This window comes from Channa argus, chromosome 7, assembly GCF_033026475.1.
Source record: "Channa argus isolate prfri chromosome 7, Channa argus male v1.0, whole genome shotgun sequence".
Lineage (NCBI taxonomy): Eukaryota > Metazoa > Chordata > Actinopteri > Anabantiformes > Channidae > Channa > Channa argus.
In genome coordinates, this window is record NC_090203.1 from 4,642,224 (window position 1) to 4,668,430 (window position 26,207).

The 26,207-nt window shown below is 40.5% G+C and overlaps 1 protein-coding gene across 4 annotated transcripts in view; it reads left to right on the forward strand.

Annotated features, from left to right (window-relative positions):
• znf385d (zinc finger protein 385D) overlaps window positions 1–26,207 on the forward strand; it is a 70,935-nt gene that overhangs the window by 32,180 nt on the left and 12,548 nt on the right. For 2 of the 4 annotated variants that reach the window (XM_067509164.1, XM_067509165.1), the window contains exons 3-4: window positions 2,867–2,974; window positions 12,689–12,857. In XM_067509164.1, coding sequence (XP_067365265.1) covers window positions 2,867–2,974; window positions 12,689–12,857 — 277 coding nt within the window. The remainder of the gene's footprint in view (window positions 1–2,866; window positions 2,975–12,688; window positions 12,858–26,207) is intronic. The other 2 variants (XM_067509166.1, XM_067509167.1) reach the window with 1 other exon arrangement.

A 26,207-nucleotide genomic window follows, 5' to 3' on the forward strand; every position in this document is an offset into this window, starting at 1 on the left:
TGGTCACTGTGTGGCCGTTTGTTGAGGCTTGTATATTCTGGGTTCGGGGGTTTTGTCCTTAAATACTGTAGATATCATTTGCTCTGCCATAGTTTAATATCTCATCTGTTCTGTACATGACATCGACCTCCACATACGAGCAAAAACACATATAAGAACCTCACTGGAGTCTTAACGGCCTGTTTAATTCCACATTTTCTATCTAAGGAATGCAGATGAAGATGTCAAGCTTTTACTTAGCTCTGTTTTTACACTAGCTGAGTTAGCTGCAAGTGATAAACTGGTGTCGCGATGATCATGATTGCTCTTGTGTTTGTTTTAATACTGCATGGACCAGTGTCAGCGTGCTGCTGAATTGTGTTTATCACTAATTTAAACAGTGGCACTCCCAGGAAATGTTCCTGGGGGGTAGCCAGATGGGGCCGGTGGAAATCTAAGGGTCCTTCCAGTTCTGCCCGTGGCTGTGCATTGCATGCCCCTTGACTCTTTTCTTATTAAAAAGACAATATGCATGCAACACATTTGCCTCAATTTTAGAAAACACACATTTCGGAAAAACAAATTATTTTCAGTACAGCTTGATTTATTGTAGCGGTCTTAAAACCTTGGCTAAACAAGCAAATTGAAAGAACATTCATTATTAATCCATTCATAAAATTAAATAACAGGGTGAAACAGTGGCACTAACTTTGTTAATGTAAGTGGAACAAATTGAGGACTCACCAACATCTTCTCAGCTTCCTAAGGCGTCAAATCGAGCCCCTTTGCACGTCCTTATGTGTATTGGATGCTCCGGGATCGCTACTATTTGATGCCCTGAGAACAGCTGCATCTGGTATTGATGCTCCAGGAGCGTCACCTTTTGATGTGACAGGAATTACTTTATTTGCAGAAAAAAACTACATCATTGTTAGAGAACAGCATCGGGGTAATGTACGGTAATAAACAACTACGGTTACCTGCTTCCTTAATTTAGTAACTGCGTGTGCCACATTTTGAAAAAATCACCAATAAAGCAAACGACATCTCGCACAAGAGTCGAAGAGTTTTCCCTTGGAAAAGTCCTGTGTCTTGTACCATCCACCACCTCCATCCTCCTCCCTATGAGACTGTTTCTCTTCTTATTTTACGTCATCGATTTTGGCATCAAATATTGTAAAACCAGGGTTTCTGTTTAACTACGCTGAAAGCTGCGAGCATCAATCATCGACGCAAATGGGCGCATGTAACACATAAGATCTAGACAAAGCAGTGCATTTCAACGCCTCAGGAAAGAGAGCTGGCTGATAGGGATGGTCTATAATCAAAGCATTCATAATATTTTCATATCACTAACACATGTAGCCTCAATTTAAAGACGAATTTCATTTCGTCTTTCGACAATTTGTCATGGCCTGCTTAGTCACATTAACCAACAGATGTTTACCAGCAAACATGTCACAGGTGCAATTGATGAAATTACAAATGTCCATAATTACAGTAGGTGAGATTTTTCCTCAGTCCTGAGATTGTGCATGCTCTTTCCCATGGAGCTGAGTCACTGTTTAATGTGCTGTTCCTGTTGTGACCAATTAAAAATATGTGCAGTAAAACATGTCTATTAATTTTATTAAGAAAGATTCTAGTTGCAGCAGCTTGGTCAGCACAAAATCAACACATGTTGCTGCAGTCTCATCTCTGCTCTTAGAGTAAAGTGCCTGGATGTGAGTTCCGAGGTTGATTGAAAAATAAGTTCAAGTAGTTTTTGGGAGAAATTAATGCTTAAGAAAGGTTTAAAATTGGTGTAGGGCCTAAACCCAGGAAAACAAATTCTATACAAGGTACTGATATGATGGGACAACTGTATCCTGGTTTTACAGTGACAGCTAAAGCCCCTCAGGGTTCTGTTTGGGGTCCGAGCTTGTTTTCTTTTGTGCCCGCTTCCTATTGGGCAGATAAGAACTAAGAATAAAGGTAAATATTCTATATATTTGTTTAAGCCCCAATATTTTTGCACAATCATTTGTTTTACAAAAACAAATTCCTTAGTTTGTTTTATCACCTAAGGAACATTGCAGATCTAAGGTGCATTGTGTGCCATACTGAATTGGACATGTTGTCCTGATTATTGTAAGGGTCAGAAGAGGCCTCAAGGCAAATTCCCAATCCAGTTCAGAATTCTTGTAGTTACATTTAGAACAATGGTCAAGCTCCTTCCTACATTACACAGCTACTGCAGCTGTATGTCACTAGTACAAATCTCACTTCCTTTGATCAGGTCTTGTTAGTTGGACCCTGTGCTTTGGAAGTTGCCCCTCAACTCTGGAAATCTCTATCGTTGGCCTTGAGCTCAGTGGACACTGTGGATGCCTTTCAGAAGCAGATGACGCCATTTGTTGAGTTGTTAATTTGTTTAGCTTTGTATTTTTGAAACGTTTTTGTGCTATTTGTTTAATCTTCCTTTTCTTCCGTGACGTCTTCTGTGAATTTACTTACTAACTAATTAACAGATTTAATCCATTGTTAGTTTTAATTTCTTCTGGGGAATTGTTATTGACGATAAACAGATAAAACACTGGCACCACTGTCCTCTAAGTGATGAGGGATTCCATCTAGCACCATTACAGTATTATCCCTACACTAAAAGACTGATGCCTTGAGTAAGCAAATGGGGAATTAGTTCTTGATATGTCTGTGTTAATGTCTGAGCTGGAATCACTTGTTGAAGCAAAAGATGGATGTCTGCTTCGTACAAAGCCCCAGGCAACCTGTTTTCTCTTTACAGCCCACTGAGTGATGAGGGAGTGAGGCTGATTTACAGGTCAGCTTTAGCACCGTTTTAATTAGCCTCTCCCCGCGTCTCTCTCTCTCTCTCTCCATCCTCCAGATGGACCCGGTGCAGAAAGCTGTCCTCCATCACACCCTCGGCCTCCCTCCCATTGCCAAAAGGAAGCACGTCTCCTGCAGTGTTTGCCAGCTGAGGTTCAACTCACAGGTGAGCAAAGTTTGCCTCCAAAGAGGAGTGTGTCAAAAAGTCAGAAGTCACAGTATTTCTGACAAAGATATACACGGAAATAAATAGGTAATGGCTCCCAGGCACATTATGGCCTCCAAAGATTTTATTTTTAACTTAACCTGCTTCGGTGTCAGCCATGCTGTCTCTCACATAATTATAGTTCTTATCATTATTATGTGCAGCAATGTCGTTCGCTCTCGGCACAAACAATGGATGATTTAAGGTTTAAGCACAAAAACGAGAGCATTAGATTGTAGGTTGGGTTAAAACAGAAATATATATCAGTGTACAATATCAAAATAGGACAGAAACTGGTGTCTCTCAAGTTTTTGGTTTTGTCACACACACATCCACCCATGTCTTCTCACTACATGGACTTGTAACTCACATCATCGACTGTCAATCCTGGAATACGTCCCAAATATTTTCAAACTCCTCATTCATGAAAACACACAAATTGGCTGATGGAATGTTGTACGAATATTCATGAACCCCAGAGGATGAATCCTAATGATTTTTTTCATACGGTGCTGTCATCGGGTCAGTATTGGAATTTGCCTAATACTCTGTTTTATGGCCAAATGTTTTCAAAGCTATTGACTTTTTTTTTCCCAGCCACTGATGCTGTTTGTGTTTAGTGCTAATAGGAAATACAGGGGAAACGATTCAATACGGCATCACACACCCAGAAAACTGCGGCTTTGCCTGTTTGACATGTAGACGTATAGAAAACAAAATGGCTTTCTTAAGAGTTTTGTTTGTTTGGTTTTTAGAAGCTCTTCCTGAGTCTGTTCCAACACCTTAAACAATTCAATCATTTCATTGTAATTCCAAGTAGCCCCTCCATTTCCTTGGTTTATTGCAGATATCGTAGAATAGTGCACTTCAACAGCTTTAGTGGGAACTGCTGTCGTTTTTTAATTTAGCTTTTGAATAGCATTAAACAGCCTTTGAATAACCTTTTAGTCTGACATATAAATTACATTTATAGACACATTTTATAGAGAGAGAAGAATCCGTAATAAGGAGAATGCAAATGAACATACAGTGACTAAAAGTTAAATATAGGTGGATGCAGGTACATATCGAAGTATTGAATTTAATATCCTTTGTAGCCGAGAGAGGACAAAAATGGGTGAGTCACAGGAAGATTCAGATCCAGTCAAAATCCTAAAATACAGCCCATGTATTCTGTCCCCTGTGGGCGTTGGTGTCCACTGAGAATCAGACAAAAGGTTAATAGAAATCACACACTGTTAGCTGCTGTTCTGCTATTACTGCAAGGTTTTGATTTGCCAGATAGATGTGACAAGGAAAATCATAAATCTACAGTCTGAGCGTTGGCACTGAAGGTGATGGAAAAGCAGCAGTTATTGTGTGGGTTTTATAAGCTGTGTGAAGATGGATCCATCATAACCATGGGGGTCCAGAGGAAATAATCTCCAGCACTGCACCATCTTTTAACACTTCCATAATTCTGTACGGATTTATAGGACTGTACATAGGCCCCCAGGTCTAAATAAATGTCTCATGGGTTCACGGTATCAGGAGCAATGGAAATCAGGTAAAATAGAGATGGTTTAGTTTGAGTCCGAGGTTTTGCTGAGCTGGAGCATACTTTTCTTCTTTGTCATCTACTGTTCCACATCTGTGATGTTTGGATGGAAAAATGAGACTTGTTTAGTTTAGTTTATTTCTCTGCTTAACGGGTCAATTTAACATGTTGGATATCTTATGTGCTTTGTCTACTTTTCTATTTGTAAGTTAACTGTTGTGTCAATAACAATATGGGGAAATTCCCAGTATGACTTCGAACATTGTACATTTTTGTGAATGTAATGTTTGACGTCGCCTACTATTTGTGCTTGTGGCTTTTTGTTTTAGTGGTTCTTTTTCTTACTTCAGTGCCCAATAAAACAAGGAGGACGTCAGACCAATACTTATGTAACAAAGTTTCCACTCCCCGACCTTTTATCTACAGTATATAGTACTTTCTTCTTAGTTATTTATGTGGTTCATGCTGATTTCATTTTGGATTTTGTGTGAGACATTATGTGTTACAAGGCGTATCGGACAGTGTTGGCCAGCTGTGCTGTGATTGATTCGAGCTGAGAGTAGATTGGCTTTCAATCACACCGACACCTGAGTGGCACGGCATTTGTGCTGGTGTCTGTATACTGTTTGTTCTTTTTTCTTTTACATCTCTTTGGCAACACCTGAGGAGAATTACTGTTAGAGTGGCTGCACAATGATCCAACTAAATAAAAACTGAAATCTCTCCAGTGTCAGCTTATATAAGAAAACGATTCATCTGCATCTAGAGGGCAGCCTGAGTGCTATGCTAAGGTGTGGAATACACGTCAAGTTTCAGAAGCTAAACTGTTATGTTGAAACACCATAAAACGAGAATGAGCGCACACATATTTGCATCCAGAATGGTTGGAAATAGTGAGGGACATAACCAGAGGCTAGAAATGCAATGATGATGGCCAGCAACCTGACAGTAACCAGAGCCTGTTTAGGACAGTTGGCAGAAATGTAATCAGAAGGACTTAAAATGTAACTCTGTCTCTATTAAAGTGTTCAGAGACACAGGTGTGAGGCGGCATATTATGACAGAATCACTGCCGGGTGAAGATGTATCTGTGAAGGGGATTGTTCTCGTAGCCCTGATGTTATATAACTTATCAGCTGAAGCTGGGCAGGTGCTGTACTCATTCAGCAGTGTGCATGACCAACTGATTTCTGTCACGGCTGAAATTTTGGTCGACTTTGAAGATCTCAGGCGCGAGCTTAGTTACGATGGTGTGGTTTTGATGCCGGGGCCGATGCTGTGGCCTTTTCTTAACGCTAAAGATACAGCCGTCCTGTTTGAATAAACTTTTTAGGAACTGTTGCTGAGGCTCCGACGCTCAATTCGGTTCGAGCTCCTCGATGCAGCGCACTGACTGACCCACACGCTATCAGCACTAAGGTTCTGGCAGAGCGGGAAGTTTAAAATAGTTGAGAGTCCAATGTCCCCCTTCTGTCAACACAATTGTGGTCCTCTTGAGCAAAGCTTTAATCCCAATTGCTCCAGCGAAGCTCCTCGGTGACCAGAAGTCACATTGTGTTTGTACTGAGCAGCTTCAGCTTGTCAGTAAAGCTACACTAGATGAATAAAGGTTTAAAGATTTAGTGTCTGGTGTTAACACTGGGAGGACAGCGTCGAAAAGTAAGGCACCTATCATCCTTGATGGAGAAGTGGAGAGGATGGAGAAATGACTCGGGTCAGTTAAGAGTACCACTGTGTAGAAATAATCTGTTGGAAGTAAAAGTCATGCATTCAAAATGTTACTCAAGTAAAAGTACGCAGATATACTTAAAAAATACTTGCCTAAGGTATAAATGTCACGTGTTCTAAATCTGCTTCGTGTACTTCTTGGAGGGCAGTAACTTTTACACCACGATCAATGACCTCTTATGTTTATACTGTGTTTGTTTTACATGTCTGCTTCTTAAAAGTAACTATAGTTATCAAATTTTTGAATAATCGTATATTTGCTCCTGAAATGTGAAGTCGGTGATAAGTAGTAAGTATTTAAATGAAGTAGAGATACTTTCCAGCACTTATTAGAGACAAAAATATGCGGTAGTTTACACAATTTAAATTAAAACCACAATTACAATTGTTTGTTGTTTGACAGAATCTGGTGAATCCATAAAGCATAAATTCATCCTAATCTGCAGTATAATATAAGCATGGTGTCTCACAGATGATAAAGACCTGGCATATACACTACTCCTAGATTACAGGGCTGAGTCCAGCATGTTGCATTTCTGCATTCAGCTAATGTAATGAAATGCACTGTATTAGTACCTTTTACCTAAATCCAACCGCTGGGTGAGCAGATGCGTTTCCTTTCCCCTCGCATCTGATTTCCATATCATTTTAAAAGTAATTAAAAAACTTCAACAAAAAAAAAATCAATCAAAAAAAAAATAAAACAGCAATCAATGCTGAATAGGTCGGTTATTACTCGGGATGAGTTTATCATGTGTAACATGATGGAGTCATTTTATTATTTCATTAGAGCCTTTACCTGTCAATCAGAAGATAGTACAGTGTTGATTGGGGATCTAAAATACCTAGAATGTTTTTTTCATTTAGGCCACAGCTGCAGCTGAAGAGAGTCTTAATTTGCTTCAGGGACAGTTTATCATAACGGGAAATTGCAGCTCGGTCTGAGAGACGATGCAGAGCAGGAAGCAGGACCTGCCTGTGGTGCTCTGCTAAAAACTGATCCATGCTGCACTGTTGGAGAACACAAAGGCTGTTTGTAAACCAGAGATCACGAGGACAAAAGACATGCTCCGTTTTAAAAGATGTTTCTGCTTTACTAGATGCCGTCATGTTTATGAGTCAAGCCCATAAACGGGGCTCGAGCCTGTAACTCGAGTGTGAGTGAATCACCGGATCCACAGAGCACTCGACATTACCTGTTTACATTTGAGGCATTTACAACACTTCCTGTTTTTCCTTTTTTACCTTGACTCATGCTCTTGTTAAATTTAACCTGTTTACTGTTGGGGTTTATACAAACTGATTATCTAAAGCAGATTTCTTTCAGTAACTTCGACTTGAAACAGACGCAAAGAATGTCTTTGTTTTGGACTGAATATCAATAAAAAGTGGAACTATTGGTCTGGCAACAAGTCCTCCAGCCCCAACACTCATAAAGCTCCGTTGTCACAAAGTAGTCCCAACGTTTGAAGGCGGGTTTTGAAATTGCACCCGTTCTGGTGCCAAAAACCAAAGATGGTGAATCTCGAGTCGTACATTGATGCCAATATGGATTTGTACCGTTTTTCACCCTAAACACTAAACAATGCCAGATTATAACTATGCAGACTTAGACAAAAAGACATCTAGGTCAGGTCAGAGTTTAACAGACATGGGCTATGTCCAAAATCACCCCCTACTCACTCACCCCCGACTCTTTATAAAATGTACACCAAGTAGTTCACCCAATAGCGAACAGTCAGTTGACTTTTACGATGAGACGATGCTGCGGAGACGTGAAACAAGACGTGCATGTGGTTGGATGATGGCAAGAGCGGTTTTTGGTCATCGGATGTGCGTCACGCTAAACGTCACACTGGGTGCTGGTGTTGGTGTTAATTAAACAGTGTAGCACCTTTTTTTTTTTTACAGTTCGTTGTAAATTGACACAGTCACCTCAGAGTAGGGCCAACTGAAGACCAACACTGTGAGGTTTGGTTCCTAAAGTTGACTGGTTTATCACAGCGGCTCTCTGATGTGAGATGGAGATCTTTCCTAGGGTCTTAGCTTACAGTATGTGGATACAGGTACGTTTTCTGCATGTGTGCAGCTCACATAAACCATCAGAATTTGCATTATCGTTTGTTTAATATAGATTCTTCGTTGCCCTTGGAGGCACTGTACTTCCACAATGTGCATCCTCCATCACTTGTTGTATCCTCGGCAAATATAGGTTTTAGAGATTTATGGCTACAGGCTAAAAACAGTGCATATACTCAGCAATACAAAGAAAGTGGGAAACAACTCCAGCTCCATGAATTAAAAAAAACTATTCCCCAAATTAAAATGATTTAACCTTGTTTGCCCTCCATTACATCAATGTTTCAGACATAACTTTATTTGAATATTAAATTAACAGTTGTTGCGATGCCTTGTAAGAGCAGGATTCAGCGAGTCTGAGGATGTGAAAACATCACCAGCTGTACCACTGTAAACATCGCTGAGCTTTTGGTCTGGTCTGAATAACCCTAAAACTGTTGTTTATGGAAGAAAATGCTCATAGACTTACTTAAATGACTTTAATTTAATTAGAAGCCAGAACAGTGTGTCCCAAAGGAACCCCCCCCCCCATGTTTCCCCATTCTCCCCCTCCTTTTTTTTTTTTTTTTTACCAAAAACAATAGCCAGTGTGATGTAGTAATTCAATTTAAAAACATAATTTTCAGGGGTTTTCAGGGAATTTCCAGATTTCCGAAAAAAAAAAAAAAAACTTTTATTCATCCGAACTACACATTTCAGGGTTTGTTTTTCTTTTAACTATTCCTCCTCTGCCCTCTCAGATATTTGAAGGAATGTAGCAAACAACTCGGTTAAATGTAGTATTTACGTTTCCACGCTGTGGTGGCTTTGAACATTAGGTAGGAAATTAAAATTCTTTCACATAAAAAAAAACAACACCAACAACAAAAAAACAACAGCGGTTTTGCACATATTAATTATTCTTAAATTACTAAAATTGTAATAATTGGATACACAGTGACTGACTGTAATTTAACAGTGAACAATAGCAAATGCCAAAAACCTGCATATCCATTAGAATTTGAAATAAATACCCAAAAACACTGTTTTCTTTTGGCCAGGCAGAAATTTCTCATGTCTTCATTTCTTCAAATGTCGATGGAATTTTACTGGATAATCAATTAGTTTCTAACTGAAAGCAAAACATCTTCAATGAGAACAAATTTCCACAGTCCTTTCTAACCCCTTAACATCAGAAAAACACCAATATTAAAGGCTTAATGCATCAATACAGAGCTGTCATAAAACTGCATTAATTAAAGTAGTTTTATTGAGTTTGCTCCGGAGCAAAGTCATTAAAGCTGGAGTTTCTGTCTTCAGGAAGTTTTTAATTGATCCAAATGATGTAAAGGTTAAACTAAGGTGGTTTAAAGCTGATGTAATGAGGACAACAGAGGCAGAGAGAAGTATGTGTCCAGCTCATTACTCCAAAAAGTTATTTTATACTAGTCTTTTTGAAATTAATAGTATCACTTCAGTTATTACTATCGGTCAAAAGTAACGTGTTACGTCATGAATTATATACATTTTCCAAAAGCCGTGAGTCTGAAAGAGGCAACCAGCAGTGGAAATGGGCAACACGATATCCACCACGTGCAGCAACACGCTTTGCTACGTCTTTATCGCTGGTTTTAGCTGTTTTGGTTGTTTAGCTAATATTTTCTCCACATTATCTCAAGCGTTTCAAGAGGTTTGCGGTTGGGTTTTACACAGTGCGACCGGCCCAAGATAAAAGTTATTTTTCTGGGATCTGAGAAGGTTTTACAGTTACAAAGCCCCCATGGATTAAAACAATAACATTAAAGTAAAAATCCCCTTTGTTCGTAGTTGGAGGTGTGTTGGCCCCAGTTTAAATCACTGAAGAAAATACGTTTCGGCCTTAGAGGGATTTTCCGTTGCAGTACCACAATTGTGCTATTGTGACTAATTGTTGAGAGTCAGCCAGCAAGTTAGCAGTTATAGCCCCACCTACAGTAAACAGCCTCCATGAAAAAAAGCTTCTAATAGTTTGCAAAGACACAGTGATTCATTTTGCAGCAAAACTTAGTAATAAAAATAAATACTCATAGTAATAAATAGATACAGGGTAAGAGGTCAAAATCTACCCTTTGCAGGAATAATCTGCCCGGTTGCAACTGCTACAAAGTTCTATTCACAATACATGAAAGCATCTTAAATGCGCATATAATAAAACCTTATTTAGAATGATTTATTTTGCAGTAAGACTTTAATGTCATCAAGCTTTTAAGCCACGTTCCGTTAAATGGGTGAGTTCACAGGCTAGTGTCAAGCTGAGTAAATCCCTCCATGGAGCTGAAAGTAGTGGCAGAGTTTGTGATCACTTTCTGTATGTTAGTGACCGAAAGCAATCCAGTTCATAATACACTTCATACACATAATACAGGTACATTTGCTGTATATGGATTATACAGCACATCACAAGGAGGAATAAGACGCACATTCTGTATCGCTCGGTGTTTTAACCTCTTTCTGCTTGTTCTGTTGTCGGCTTTGCTTTAACACGCCTGTGTTAAAGTGGTGGGGACAGATTTTTGGGTTTCTGGGTAATTCATGTCATGCCTGTTGTGAAAAAGGGGCTTTGGGGCTTTTCCAAGCATGAAATCTACCTCATACCTACAGAGCAATATCCACCGAAAGTCACATTTGGGTTTATTTAAGGTGCACAAAATAGATGATCTTGTTCTTGGGCTATGCCGGATTTCAAACTGTGACCTTTTGGTTTTCAGACAGGCTTTTTAAATCCTAGAACAACCCTGAAGCTCATTTTTTTCGATGTCTTTTGCCTCCTCACGGAGCACCTGGAAGAAAAACAAATGGTTTGCTTCCTAGTCTTAATCATGCATGTGTCAGACTTGGATTACAGGCAATTTTTCCACTTCATTGCCCTAATGAAAGATGAATTATTGCCGTAGTCACGTTAAACACCCATTCATATTACCCGAGTTTTGTGTCAAAAGATAAGTTATGTCTTTCGTACCTGGAGAATGATGAATGTGGTTTAAAATGAATAGTTTCTTGTCTGAACAAGATGTGCGTTCTGTTTGAAAAACGGATGCCTCATGTGAAACTGTTTTCTAGGATGAAAGAAACACACTTCAGCCGATAATTTAGCAACAAAGTTATTGAACTACAGTACCAATTTCTGGCAACTTTTGCAGCTGATAAAATGAAACCTCTTTATGTCTTTCATTCTATTAACTTTTCACACAAACACATCTGCTCAGATAGTTATCCAACGTTGACAATCAATATTGTGACTACATTACACCCAGTTAGGCAATATTTTAATTGGCGGCCAATTAAAATACATTAAAACACACACACACACACACACACACACACACACATTTTCCACCTCGTCCTCTTTTAACAGCCAGTGTGATGCTGTAATTCAATTTTCAAAGCGTAATTTTTAAAGGGGTTTCAGGGAATCGTGTCATTCTTCTCATAATTACAATACTCTGTCAACTGCTTAAGCAACGGAGACTAACAATTAGGAGCAGGAACACTGTTTGCTTATTTGATAATGTCGGCATATTACCTAGAACGCTCTCTTTGTCCCAGCAGTCTTTAGTGAATATCCCCACGGTGGCCCATAAATATAGATGCTTACAAATGTCTTCCGGGTTTGTGCGGTTGGTGCACTTATTTATTCCGAGAGGCAAATGCGTCCCTCCTGATTCCTTCCATCCTGCCACAGGCAAGGTAGGCAAGGAGGTGTGCAGAGGTAAACAAGGACAGCTCAAAGTCTTTGCATATGTCCCACTTCCCTGAGCCCAGACGAATCTGTTGTGAAGGTGAATCTCGGTGGCACTACGTGTTCAGACTTTAAACCACGTGCCGACTGTATAAATTAAACTTCCCAGGACACAGAAATTTCCCAATCAATCAAATCCAGGTATAATTATTATTAATGAAATGAAATGAGCCTCCGATTTAGTCTCTGCGGTCATTTCATTATCTCTATTTATAGTTTCAATCTATCAATATATAAATACGTAGGTTGATTTAGTTTTTATCTCTTCTGACAAAAATAAGACTTCAAATTAAAAAATGCTGTATTAAAACTAGAGCACACGCATTATTCCTACATGTTACCTGGGGGTATGAATCATTTTTTTATGTTTTCTGAAAAGGTGGCAGAAACAATCACATACTAACATTCTTTTGCTGAACTACAAGACATGTCAACTCTCCACTGCTAATTATGTTTAGTCTGCTTCATTGACTCTGACTGTGTCTGTCTAATTTTCACCTTTCATTTCATCCTGGCCCTGCGTTTAGCTGCATTTCCAGCGTTAAATCGAGCCTGTTATTTGTTCTCCTCACAGAGCCAGGCCTTGGCCCACTACAAGGGTACCAAACATGCCAAGAAGCTAAAAGCCCTGGACGCTCCGAAGAGTAAGCTCAAAAGCTCGGTGGTCACTAAGGAAACCACCAACCAGGAGATTGCCAAAGGCATCAACACCTTGCAGAGCCCCAATAACACAGACATGAAAGGTTTGTATGTTGATGCCTGCTACACGTTCCCTAACACATGTCCTTTGTTGTTTCCCTCATTCAGCTGCTCTTCTGCAGAGAACGAACCCGAAGCACCTAACGTGCAATCACTTTAAGAGTTGGATGGACTCACTGTTGATTATATTAGCCCTGTGTTGGCTGGTTTGCCAAAGGTTGGTGCTCATATATTGAATTTGTATTCAGGAGATCTTTGCGGGACACACAGGGCTGTCTGACAAAGGAAGGATGGGGTAGGACCTCAGTAGGCTTGAAATAAAGTGCCGCTTTGATCAACAGGGGCAGCATTCGGAGAGATAGCAGCACTGTGGCTCCCTCATTCACGTCTATATGGGAGCAATTCCATTGGTGAAGCAGGCGATAAAATGCACAGTTGTCCTGCAAAAATAATTGAACCTGGTTGAGCATGTGCCGCAACACAATGTGACATCTTATCAAATCCATACAATCCTGCGGAGCTTTTTTGTTCACTAATGATACTAGTAGGTTTTTGCCAAACCACTGTGTTTGCACAGTTTAAATCCTGTGTTTCTGAGCGTTTAGAGCAGAAAAACAAGTGTGAAACTGGCAGCTATTTTTGGCTCCTTTGTAATCCACTTTTTTTGTGGTGTCACGCAATTTCAACAGGCGCCTGCCTCCGTACATGGCGACGCTGCTTCAAACGGTTCATGCAGGGGTGAAGCATTTGCAAAAGGTTTTCATTTTAAAATTGAAAACTTTTTGGAAATTATAAAATGTGTATTAGTAGTAGGCTAACAGTGTGTTTAAAGTAAAGTGTTTGTTCAATGTCAGTAATGTCAAATATATCTTTCCACAATTTTTTAACTGCATATAGTCAGTAACAATAATTATATTATACTATATTATAATAATAATAAATAATAGATAGATAGAGATAAAAAATCTACCCTTTGCAAGAATAATCTGCCTGGTTGCAACTGCTGCAAAATTCTATTCAAAATATATGAAACCATGAAACTTTATTTATGATGTTCTCCATGCACTGAGAGTTCTACAGCAGGTACCCACCACCTAGTTAGACAAATGACCTCAAGCTATGTTAAGGTTGGAGAAATTAATAAGGCCATATAGGGCCTCTCATTGCCAGGGGGCCCTTTTGTGGCATCATCAAGTATATGGATATGAATGATCATGAAAACGCTGTCTCCTTTCTATTTAAACTTTTTCTGCAACGCATAGCTAATGCATGGATGGCAGCAGAGCATCATATTTGTGGGGAAAAGCATTTCGAGATTAAAATGTGAACTGCGACTGTTGGAAAAGAGCTCATGACACACAGCATCTCCTGCACAACAGACAGCATACCAAGTTTTTTTTATAGAGGCCTGGACTCAGTGGACACAGTCATAATGACATTGCACTCTGTCCTATCACTGCCTGTTGTAGATACCGTATGTGCTGTGCTGTCTGCAGATGCTGCAGGACTTCAATGAACACAACAATTAAGACCAAGAACGACCACAGTGGCTTCTCTAAACAATTTAATGGCAAATTTTTATTCTGAGTGGTGTTGCTTCAGAAAGAAGTGGTTCTGTGACATCTGTTCAATATCAACAACTTGCCTTGTGTTGCTTCATCTGAATAAACCCTCCCCCCTGTTTGTTCCTCTTCTCCCACCTGTGCACTGGCACCAAATCACAAAGAGAAGCAAACTGAAAATCAAGGTTATTCAAACGGGCTGTTTGAGCACGTTGTTATACTCCGAAAGAGAGGCTTCAGTCGCTCAGCTGTCTGTCTCTCTCTCTCTCCTGCCAAAATAACTTATGTTAGATACAGTCATTTATTCTTTTACGATCAGCAAGTCAACTACAGTAATTCATAAGGAAGAGGTTTCAACATGATCTGGAAGTGGGGTCAATAGCAATTAGACTGCCTAATGATGGTGTGGTGGCTAATGAAGCCGTCCTGAAGAGTAAATGTCCACGAGTTGTAATGTCTTGAGGCCAGACACAGGGTCAGCATCCTGCACTCGTTCGGCAGCCACTGTTATTCGTATGAGGACGTGTAAGAATATGTGAATGTCAGGAAACATTGCAAAGTGCTTTAGGTACAGTAGCAATGAGGTAAAGAATTTACAACTAAATGATAAATTATTGACACCAATAACTTCTAGGCCCCTTTCAGCATCCGACAAGACTTGAAAGGCACAAGGCTGTTATGCGAGTGTTACATTTCAGTGCCTTGAGAGAAACTGAAGAAACGTGTCTCCACCAACACGGCCCCTTGCTGTTTTCAGCGCGAGTGCCACTAAAATGCCAGAATCAACAGGGGTTGTGTCCAACAATTGAACAGAGCCGATAATCCAACAGTCGAGCCCATTTACGCATTGATTGGCCACGCGTGTGGAACAATACCTCATCAAGCCCTTTTCCTTTCATGCTGTCATTTTTCTCGGCATACATGCAAGCAGAGCACCACGAATGCTCTCAGGCTGCTCGAACGCTTTTGCCATTATTGTGATTTTCACAAGTCACAGTTCGGAGTTTGTGAGTTGCTACTCCGAGCAGCTCGACATTTCTACCTCTAGATGTAGCTGGAAGACTTGTTGCATGGACTCTGTTAATTACAAACATACTGAAGCCTTCACCAGGATGGCGCTTTGCCAAAGCATTGCTTCTTCTGCACTCCAAACCTCATCCCTCCAATACTGAAATTGAATTTGTACTTTGAATTTGCCCGTGATCCCATTTTAATTACACTTTGCTGGTGCACGCTGTTGTGTGCTAACACGTTGCAGCCAGGTGGCTTTTTTATATATCCAGTTATCTCGGCCAGGTGTCTGACGAAAAAAAAAAAGATTCTTCTTTAACTCCTTAAAATCCCGTTGATAAAGTGAACGGAAACTAACTTTAACTTCCAGCACTAACAGAAAGCAAATGCAGAGTATTTTAAATGGCTTTTGCTGAGGAGCTCTGCCCTCTCTGCCTCCTCCACTGTAATATTCCTTAAGCTGCCTGTTATTATGACATGAAATTGGCCCAATGAAATTCTTCCCCTTTTAACTGTAACAATAGGAGTTCTTAAAAGAATTGGAAACACATTGAACCGGCACGCTCTGGGATTAATTCTGCCTCTGCCGTTGTGTTCGTCCAATATTCCACAAATGTTTAAATTAAGAGCACATTGTCAGGACGTATTTGCCAAGTGGGACCTTTTCACACTTGAAGCTTAAAGGTCGGGTGAGGTGAGAGCACAGCCACGTAACGATTGTGATGTCTGGTTAGGTACTGTAGCTCTAGCACATGCCCGGGTTTTGCGATGCTTTAATAATGCTTTTCTTCATTAAAGAATTATCAAGCCCTTAACTTTATTAGCTTTACCTAACACAGGCCATATGTTAGTCTTTATGTTGTATTGGGAGCTTTACACCTGGCAGCGTGCTGCCTCACATCCCACAAATTCACTAAGCTGATGTACAAAAATCAAACCATTAAGTGGAGCAATTTGCACAGAAGCTTTGGTCGACATTTACCGTAAGGCAGCTTTCACTCTGGTGATGTAATGCAAACTTTGGCAGCCATCTTGGAGGTCTCCACGTCTTAAGCAGCAGCGGTTGTGAAAACGTTTATGCATTTTTAAAGTTACAACTCCAGAAAGTTTATAACTTGGCCCTTTTAAAAGTATCACATCTTGTGCAGTTTTTGAGCGGGATAGGATTTGACAGGAGCTGAATATCAAAGTATTTGGTCCAGATTTATGTTTTGATCTTTTACTATTAAATAATACCAATAAACCTTCCAAATTACAGTATTTAGGAAGAAATGAAATGCTGCTGAGTGTGTTTTTTATCACTCTGTAATGTTCATTCCATGTTCAGAAGCCCGCAAAATAGTGAAATAAATGCTTGTACCTCAGCTTATGATTATGAGCTTCTTTTCAAAATGACAGACTTTATTGGACAGCATTTACATTTGATTCCAACACAGTTTTACTTTCCAACTGTTTTCCAAAGTCTGTTTTCATTTCACATCATCATTTTCCCCAATTACCATTTATATTATTGTTCCACTTGTCATCACCAGGTGTCTTTAAGTCAGTCAAGACAAACAAGGCAGACCCAGTGATGTGATCAGCTGCGTCCTTATTCAGACCAAAGCAACAGTTATTTGTCACAGAAATGGCTCTGTTACGAAACGTGTCCGTATGAAATGAAACAGTCGCTAGGAAAAAATGATATTATGGAATATAAACAGACTTTAAAAATGTGAAATTATAAACTACAGGAGTAAAAAAAAAAAAAACAACTCAGGATAGATTTCTTGAAAGTGTCTAAAAACATTACGGTCACATTATAGTGTGTATTTTTATACAAGATTTTCTAATGTCTTGATAATGTCTAAATATATCAAAGACTTGATTAGCTGAACACAAGTTTAACATTTTAACAAGCTTCTGTCATATTATTCATTTTTTTACATTTGAACTTCTGCTAAAGATCCTGTGCCCCTGAATAGTTTCTTTGCTCGCTTGATTAAAGATAAGTTCAGGGTTTAATCTAGTTTGTCTTAAAACAATTTGATCATTGAGCTGTTTTGCTTGTTGTAATCATTTCTTCTCTTCTCACTGGTCATTAATATTTGTTCCTGTCTCCATAATAAGTGATGCGGAACAAAATCCACAGTCCTTGATGAGTCCAAAGTTTATTTAAAGTTAACAAGAGGCTCCAAAGTTCCAAAGTTAGAGTCGTTTAAGTTGAAACTTGCATCAGGTTTTCCCCGCTGAGCAATGAAAAACATACAAACATGCGGTCCAGATGAAGAATTAAAGGAAAAGGCCATTGCAGTAAATAGCTGTCACAGTTCGATCCCTCCTCATGGATGGAGGTGCACTCACTGGCCACTTCATTAGGTACACCTGTCTAATGAAATCCAATACAGCAGTTTGGTCGTGAATTCTGCTTTTGTAATTTCAATATGATTTCTCGGTTTTTACGTAGAAACTGTCAGAAAGATGATAATTCTACCGTGTGTTTATTATTGAGGTCAAAGTGGGGGTTCTAATGTTTTGGCCACCCTATTGAAAATGACTGAGAGGGACAATATTTGAACCACCTATTAACATAATGTACTCCAGTACAACTCCACCAACCAGCATGACCTTGATCAAATACTAACACTTCATTTACTCAGCCGCACATCAAGCAAACACAACTACACAAATTAGCCAATTAGCCAACCGCAAAAAAACACCAGCTCCACACAATATGTCTTACTCTGTTCTACAGAGTTGCAGTGCGTACACCATTCATTTCGGAGACGAATTAACTTTTGAGTGTTTAGTGGTGCGAAAACTAAAGCCTCTATAGAGATGTGGAAAAAAAGTGATGGTCAGATGAGACATTTCATTATATTCTCAACAAGCGGACACGTGCATGATTGACCCCTACAATGAGGGCGTCCTGTGCTGACACCATTCGGGTTCCCTCGTCCCCTGCAAATCAGTAAACGAGAGGCCTAACTGAATGGTTTGATGAGCGTGAAAATAATGTGAGTCATATGTTATGGCCTTGGCAGCCACCACTAAACACCTGGACTGATGCGTTAAATACAGCTTCCCACCCCTGACATCGAAATGAGGGAGTTGGTTTTGGAGGAATAGGGTTCCGTCCCTCCAGTGGCGTTAAAGTCAGCATGCAGACGAGGAAAAGTGCTGCACACGTGGTCAATGTGAGTGTTGTTTTATGGCATTTTCCAGTGGACATGTAGCATTAATTTAAGAGAGGAAAAGGTATGTCATGGCAAATGTATGAGGGGGTTTACGAGCATGATTTTCCATCACAATAGTCTTACTCAATCTATGCTCAGCTGTTTAGCCAAGTGAGGATAAATCAAACTTCCAGACGTTTAAATTCTAATAGATTCTAAAGATATATGTCAGATGAGACGATTTTTTTCTTAAAAGCTGCATAAAGGGGAAATTACAGTAAGTCTAATCTCTCCAAATGACTACTAGGCTAAAAAGTAAAGGTTTTTGAAAGGGTCAGACAGTGACCTCCTCCCACTGTAGCAGCACTGAAACACCCATCAGTAATGAACTCCATACAACCCTGACTCTGAACATACACTCAGGCCTTGTAAAAGCTGTAAACACATTATACGCAAGCACAGACCTCAGAGATCTTAAACAACAAGCCGTCATAACGCAACAGACAAATGGCTATTAATCATTTCAGTGCCCTTAGAAAAAGCACCAGCACACACGATCTGACTATCGTATCTACAGCGTGCGGGGGCGGCAGTTTGTCACAAGTGGCACTGGGTAATGAATATTAATGTGCTCAGATGTCAGAAGAATTAATTGTCGAGGAGGGTAAATGCTGCATTATCTGCAAGGCTGAAGTATTTGACGGTTTATCAGTGGCACCAAACTCATGCTAATGAAAAGCTGAGCTCAGGGAAGAGTAATGGCCACAGTGAGAGGAGGCAGAAAACAACAGGGAGGCAGAGCTGTGTTTGCTTTTGCAGAGTGGGTTTTCAGTGGCTTTGTTTTGATCTAGAATCAAGCATTGAGGCATATTTGCTTTGTAATAAGTATATGATGCCCATGCTGGGAGCGATAAAACATGGTTTCTGATTTTTGTTTTAGAAATACGCCTGAATGCATCATTTACAGTTAAAGGGGTTTCATAACGAGAGCTCCACAGTTAATTAAAGATAGTTGTTTCATTAACAGTGCCAGCTGTTATTTTGTAGTGATACACTGAACAAAATTAAAAACAGGTTCACCTCCATACTGGTGCTTTAAAAATTGTGAAATTGTGTTACTTTTGTGGAATATTTTTTTGTGGTAAAGTGCTCCGAAACTTAGCTCAAAAACACTAAACGAGCTTTTAAACAGCTTTTCACACGGTGTAATGTCATAAATTCACTTTGGACTGAAGCAATTCATTCAGGTTTCATACATTAAGTCCATTTGCTCGGATTGGTTTCACACAAGTGCATCGTCGAGACATAATGAGCCTCGTGGAGGCGAGTAATCACGGAGTGGGTATCATAAAATGCACCGCGCATCAGTGTTCTTTGCCTCATCGTGGAACTTGTGTGTTTTCCGAAATGTGCGGACGGCTGGACACGGCGAGATGCTATAGATTAGTCAGATGACTCAGCGGCCGCCTGTGTGTGCGCGCTTGTGTGTCTTCACACCGCCAGGGAGAGTCGAGGTAGAGCGAGAAAGGCAAAGAGAGAGAGAAATGCCCACAGCACAGCCTGCCATCTCTCAGTTCCAGTTCAGTGCCTGAGGAAATGTACCCTGATATTAGCTATTAAAGAGCAGATTGTCAGGGGAGCCATGCCAGCACTGACAGCAGCTGTACAATAGAGCAGGCTGCAGGGAGGCAGGAGGCTAGCTCAGGCTTTTTCCATCCACAGTCTCCTTCCTCATGTCCCCATCGGCAGCTGACGCCTTCCCTGCTTCACCCAAACCACTGCTTTTGTGCCTATAGTAAGTCTCCCCCGCATATGCACCGAATCGGAAAAAGCCCTCCCAGAGAGCGAGAGGCGTCACAGACAGGCAGCCAACGTGACGGCTGTAAGATCAGAACGGCATCGTACCTGCACAGTGCTGCAAGTGTTCTCATCTGTAGGGCTTTTAGATGCCGACGTGGAGCTGCAAAAACAGAATTAAGGTTCAGATTATTTGCGGGAAAGAGATAAATCCAAGAGAATTCAAATCAGTGAACGCCTGCTTCTTTGAAACATAGGCAATAATATCACTTTTCCCCCCTTCAACACAATCATGTAATCGCTAGCATTGGTGCACACTTAGGCGTGAATGTAAATTAATCACCTGATCAATCTTTTAATCTAGGAATATTCAACCGTGACTCTTTTCTCATTTACTCACTTCGACTACTGACAGGAGAGGAGGTAAAAAGAAAAAAGAAAAAGAAAAAAAAGAAAAAAAAAAAACACAGGCATTGAATGAAATTTGACAGAACTCAAGAGCCATGAGGGATTTCTGTCCTTTAAGTTGTGACAGCATTTAATAAGGCCCAATCATTTTAATTAAAGAGCCTAATCCAGCTTCATTGAGAAAGGTAATCAGATCTCCGGGGAGCTTGTGATTGTCTGAAAGCCTAAGTAGAGTGGAAGGATTTCAGAGTGGCGTTTCTCTACTATCGCCAAAGCTAATCTCAGGGGAGAGTCGGGAGAGGCTGATGAACAAACGGAGGAAAGAAAAGAGGCGGTGTCCTGTCTGGAAGGGTCACGCCACCTGTCCCGATCTCCTTTTCTCTGCATTCTCTCTGCCTTTGTTACCTTTACCACTCCCACCCTCTCAATTTCTCTCTTTAATTGTGTCCAATAGTCGATTACCCTTTTTTTAATGTTGTGCCTTTCCTCTCACCTTCCCAACATCCCTTCCCCTCCCCTCTCCCCTTTCTCTCTCCTTCTTTCACACATTTGATGTTTCACTGTTGTTCAACTTTGCTTCCCCCCCCCCCCCCCCCCCCCCCCCCGCCTTCACTTTCATTTAACTTTCTCTGTCTTCCAAGTCTATCTTCTTTTGTTCTTGTGTCTTCTCCTTTCTTTTACCTGGCCTCGATCGCCTCCATTTTTTCCCCCCTTTCCATCCCTCCTTCTACTTTGCTGTCAGGCCCGACTTGCCCATACCAACTTTAGATTGATCACACTCATTACCTCCATTAATGAGAGGGGATTGAGTTCTTAACTGGGCCTTGCAGAGCCAGTTAGGTCACAGTGACTGGGGATATGGATTACTGGAGGCTTCCCAGAGTGCAGGGCGTCCTAGGCCAGCTGAAGTACACTTTAATCACCTGCCCTTCCAACGGTAAATGGCTCTTTAATGACACCGTGGTAGATGGTTTCACCCTGACACAAGGGCAAATACTTGCATGACTTCACATGGGGCTCACCAACAAGGCTCGGTCATACAGATATAGACAGAACCTTTCTAGTTATTTATCATTCGTATCAATTCGTTTATTGCCTTATCAATGTGTGCAGGACACTGGCTCTGTCAACAGGGTGTGAATAGACATGTTCCAGGAGAGAACAGATAAGCTTAAAAAAATGCCTTAAAAGTTGCTCTTTAAAAAAGCTGTAGTGATGTGGGAGAGAGTGGAGGGGGATCAGGGGAGCGTTGTTTAAGTGTGCTGATAATTTAACCACTCTAGTAAAACATTAACACAGTCAGTCAGATTGTATTTGCTGTTAAAACATAGCAAAATCACAATTTATTACACAAACGTTGAAGAATAAGGTGTTAGGTGGAATCTACAGAAGTCAACAAACCAACACCGGAAGCCTCGGAGTCCGAAGTGGCTTCTCCGTTATTATTACAAATAGCTTTGGTTGCACAATCGGGGTGGATGGATGGAGCCGCCATTTTGATACTATATGGTGTTTAATCTCTACGCAAAAACGTTTTACAATAAGTTGCATAAGGCAAAGCCGATGTTCTCCTGACTCCGGCTTCATGCTTCATAACTACCTCACAGATGTGAGAATGGGATCAATGCAACTTTGGCAAAAAAAAAAAAAGAGAACTTAAGCAGAAATAGAAAATGAGACATTGTTTTCTTACAGAGTTATTGTTAGAGCTCATAGCTGATCATCAGTGAGGCAAAGTGAGTGTGTGCACCATGCTGGCTCAATGTGAAGTCAAACGACTGTTTCCAAGGTGAAGAATAATATTAGAAGCGTTGGAAAGCTTGTGTTTCCTCTTTTGGAGTCTAGCTATTTCACTCTGCTTCCAGTCTTTTAAGTTGTGCCAAACAAATCATAGACCCATCTCTCTGGATTCACAAAGATGAAAATGATATTGATCTTCACACTCTTGATATCAGAGCAAACCAGTCTGTTGCTAAAATGTTTTCTGAGACGTGTTCCTTAATAATATCACCATGCAGCCTTTCCCAATAGGAGCACGTCACTTTGTCACAGTCATTTACTTTTTTTCTACTGGTGTTACAGACAACTTAAGATATAGGAGTCTGTGTGATGTGTTGTGTTTGCTTTTTAAACCACTGTGATAAAGCTGAGTTATGCTGTGCCAGAGAGAGATTGTGTGGAGCACAACTGATGCAGATTATGTTCCCCAGCTGGTGATAAATGAAGGACAAAAATGAAGCACAGCTAAAACAACTGGACACCAAAGTGACTCCCCAAGCAACACCAGAGAACCTCTGATTAGCCCTTAAAGATGAATTTATTTAACATCTCTCACAGTATGAGCACCAGCCAAAAAGCAGAAACAAATGACGGCTCACAGACGCAGAATTCCTGGCTCACACAAACGCCAAATCTTTCCCTGCACTTTTTTCGGGAATCACAGTCCGTACGGTGACCCCGGCGTTGAAAAGCTGCCCAGAGAAGCAGGTGTGATGGCAGCTTTCTGGTCACTGGTGAGCGCGATGAGTTTGAGCGAGTTAATCGCCGTGATTTCGGGTTGTTTTGATGCCAGGCGCACCACAGCAGAATGGGAGTAGGTGGTGGTTAATTGCGGGGAGCAAAGAGGTCGCTGCCACTCTGTTTGTGGCAAAAACATTATTCATCAGAAGTGACAAGGTCAGCCACATCATAAGTGGTTCAAAGATTAATTGTTGTTCTTACGGTAATGGGCCTGAGCTTGGTGGGAACTGGTAAAGCCACACTTTGGTTGGCTGATGGCTGATAATTCAGGCTTTGATAACAACTAATGATCGTGATATGGAAAGGAACACAAACAAAAAGAAACAGTACGTTTTCATTTTCTAAGGCTGATGTTTAATGATTAAAATGTAAAAATCAAATCCATGTCTTCTTTCTTGTACCAAAACCACTGTGATCTTGTTAAATCCGAGAGCAGCAGTCTTTAGTGTATATAGATTGGACAAATTGGGCAGATTTTCTGGCTTTTGCCCGTAGCTTATTCAGCCTCAGCTCAAATTAAACAGAACATAAATTAGGTACAACTAATAATGGGAGTCAGTGTTCCTCATTTCAAGTCGAGTCCACAGACTTTAAATAAATGTTCCAGTCTGACTATTGAGTGTAACAGCCTGGAATAATGGCCTTTTCATGCCCAATGTTCTTCTTTTGATTAGTCCACGGGCGTCTGCCGATACACAGACACAGGCAGAGCTGAATAAGGCGCAGGTTCACCACACTGCACCAGAAACTTTTAATCCTCTGCTGGTAACAGTAATCAATAGGCGCCCTTGCTTAAGGTCACCTTATAATGCAATGGACAGGTCCTGTCAGGAGTGGTGGTCAGCAAAATAAGAACTGCAGCATCAACACCGACAGAGTGAAATGAGAATAATCACAGGTGCTCAATGCAGTTTCACCAACACACCGAACAAATTAGTCTAAAATATAAAAGCGTGATTTTCTTAGTTGTGCATATCTGCATGAATAGGTCATCAGTGGGAGAATCATGTATCATGGTGGCAGAGATGGAGAACAGTATAGTCTGACATCAATGGGATGCATTAGGCCGTGGGTTCAAATCCCACCCCAACAGGTGCGGCCTCGTCCAGCCACCAAGGGCCACCTTGGTGCCGGTCCCGAGCCCGGGAGGAACCGGCAGGAAGGTTAGGATGCAGAAGGCCGCCAGTTGCAATCCCACCCCCCCAAAAAACTAATGTGATCTTTATTTTTCAATTACTGAATGGGAACAAAGGGATAGGGGCCCTTTTATTTGTCTGTGCCCTGGGGCCCCGTTTTAATACTCTGCTCATGACTAAGACATGTATGATTTGAAGATTTTAACAAAGGAGATTGTTTTTAACTGATTTAGTTTTTTAACATGCTTTAGTTTAGTGCTTTAGGCTGTAAATGTTCATCAATGCTTTTAAACGTCCCTCTGACTTCTCTATATTAAAATATTTCTCTGCTTCTGGCCGAAAATGTCCTCTGGTGGAGTTTGGGAGAAGCAGGTTGACCGTGGTATAAGCAACGAGATGACATGCTCTGAACTGAAGTTTCCTCCAAGTGATGCCATCTGGAGGCGTTTTTCAGCTCCAAGTACAGAGATTTTTTAATATAGGGAAATCAGTTGGACGTTTTATGGCATTCGGTTACATGTACTACTCAAACTAGTACCAAGAGAAGCGAGTTCATTATGAGTGAAGTCACCCTTTAAATGAATTCCTTGGCTCAGGTTGGTGTTTGAAAATGGGTTTTGAGCCTTGGATTGGAAGCAGATGGTTCAGTGCTGTACATGAGTCTGTACCAGAGTTGAGAAGCTCTAAATTTAAGAAGAAGAAGAAGAAGAGAAAAAATTTAAGTTACTGTTACCTCAGTTACTGTTTTTGAGCTTGGGATAAAAGCCGATAGCGTAAAATAGTGTAAAGTGTAGAATTAGGTTACTTATTTCCGGTTCAACTCGGCCTCCCATCAATGCCAAAGTCTCACTGGGAGGTGTTGTAGGATTGAAGTTATATGTTCCACAGCTGCTAAAGACAGCACAGCATCTTTGGACCAATAGCCTGTGTAATGCTGAACTTGCACTTTTGGTGTGAAAGCCCACTTTAAAGTAGTCGGTTAAGGTGGTTCACACGTCTGATTAGGATGTCTCCTTGATGGAGGCACTGCAAGTAGAGGGAGACCCCAGAGACAAGCGCTGAAGGGATTAGACATCCCATCTGGCCTTCGAAAGACTCTGGATCCCCAAAGAAGAGCTGCAGGATGTGGCTGAACAGAGAAGCACCAATAGAACTGAGCAAATCACTTTAAGTAAATAAAATGGATTTTTATATTTTTATATTTTATATTAACAATAGTTTATATATACGATCAGGCATAATATGATTTCTCTGTTTTTAGGTTAAAACTGTCAGAAAGATGATAATTCTACTCCGTGTTTATTGTTGAGGTGAAAGTGGGTAGTGGGGTCGTTAAGGTCGTAGTTTTGGTCACCACATACAAATAAATGAGGGGAATGTTTTTTTCGCGGTAGAATTATTTTTGATTTGAGTTTTATAACCTTTTTAAATCATTTCCATGTCTGTCCTTCTCACGAAAAAAATTCAAGATATGACCCAGGACATGAGAAGTCTGAGTCAGAGAATATTTAAATTTTGTGTCTCATCTTTCGTTTTCATGGCAAACTTGATGGTTCACGTATGTAACATTATGCCAAAAGTTAATTTGTTGCTGCCCTTTCAATCAACCCGGCTGAAAATAAGGAAAATAGGGTTTTTTGGGTTCTGATACATATTGTCAAAGCAAAACCTTATAGATTTATCTGACTCCATTTCAGTGCAGACGTCCTCCTTTTTTTTCCTCGTACATTTATCTACCACCTGTTCCTGTTCATTACTTTACATCTGCATTCACAACAGGCAGCGAGTTGCATAAAAGTGTAAAT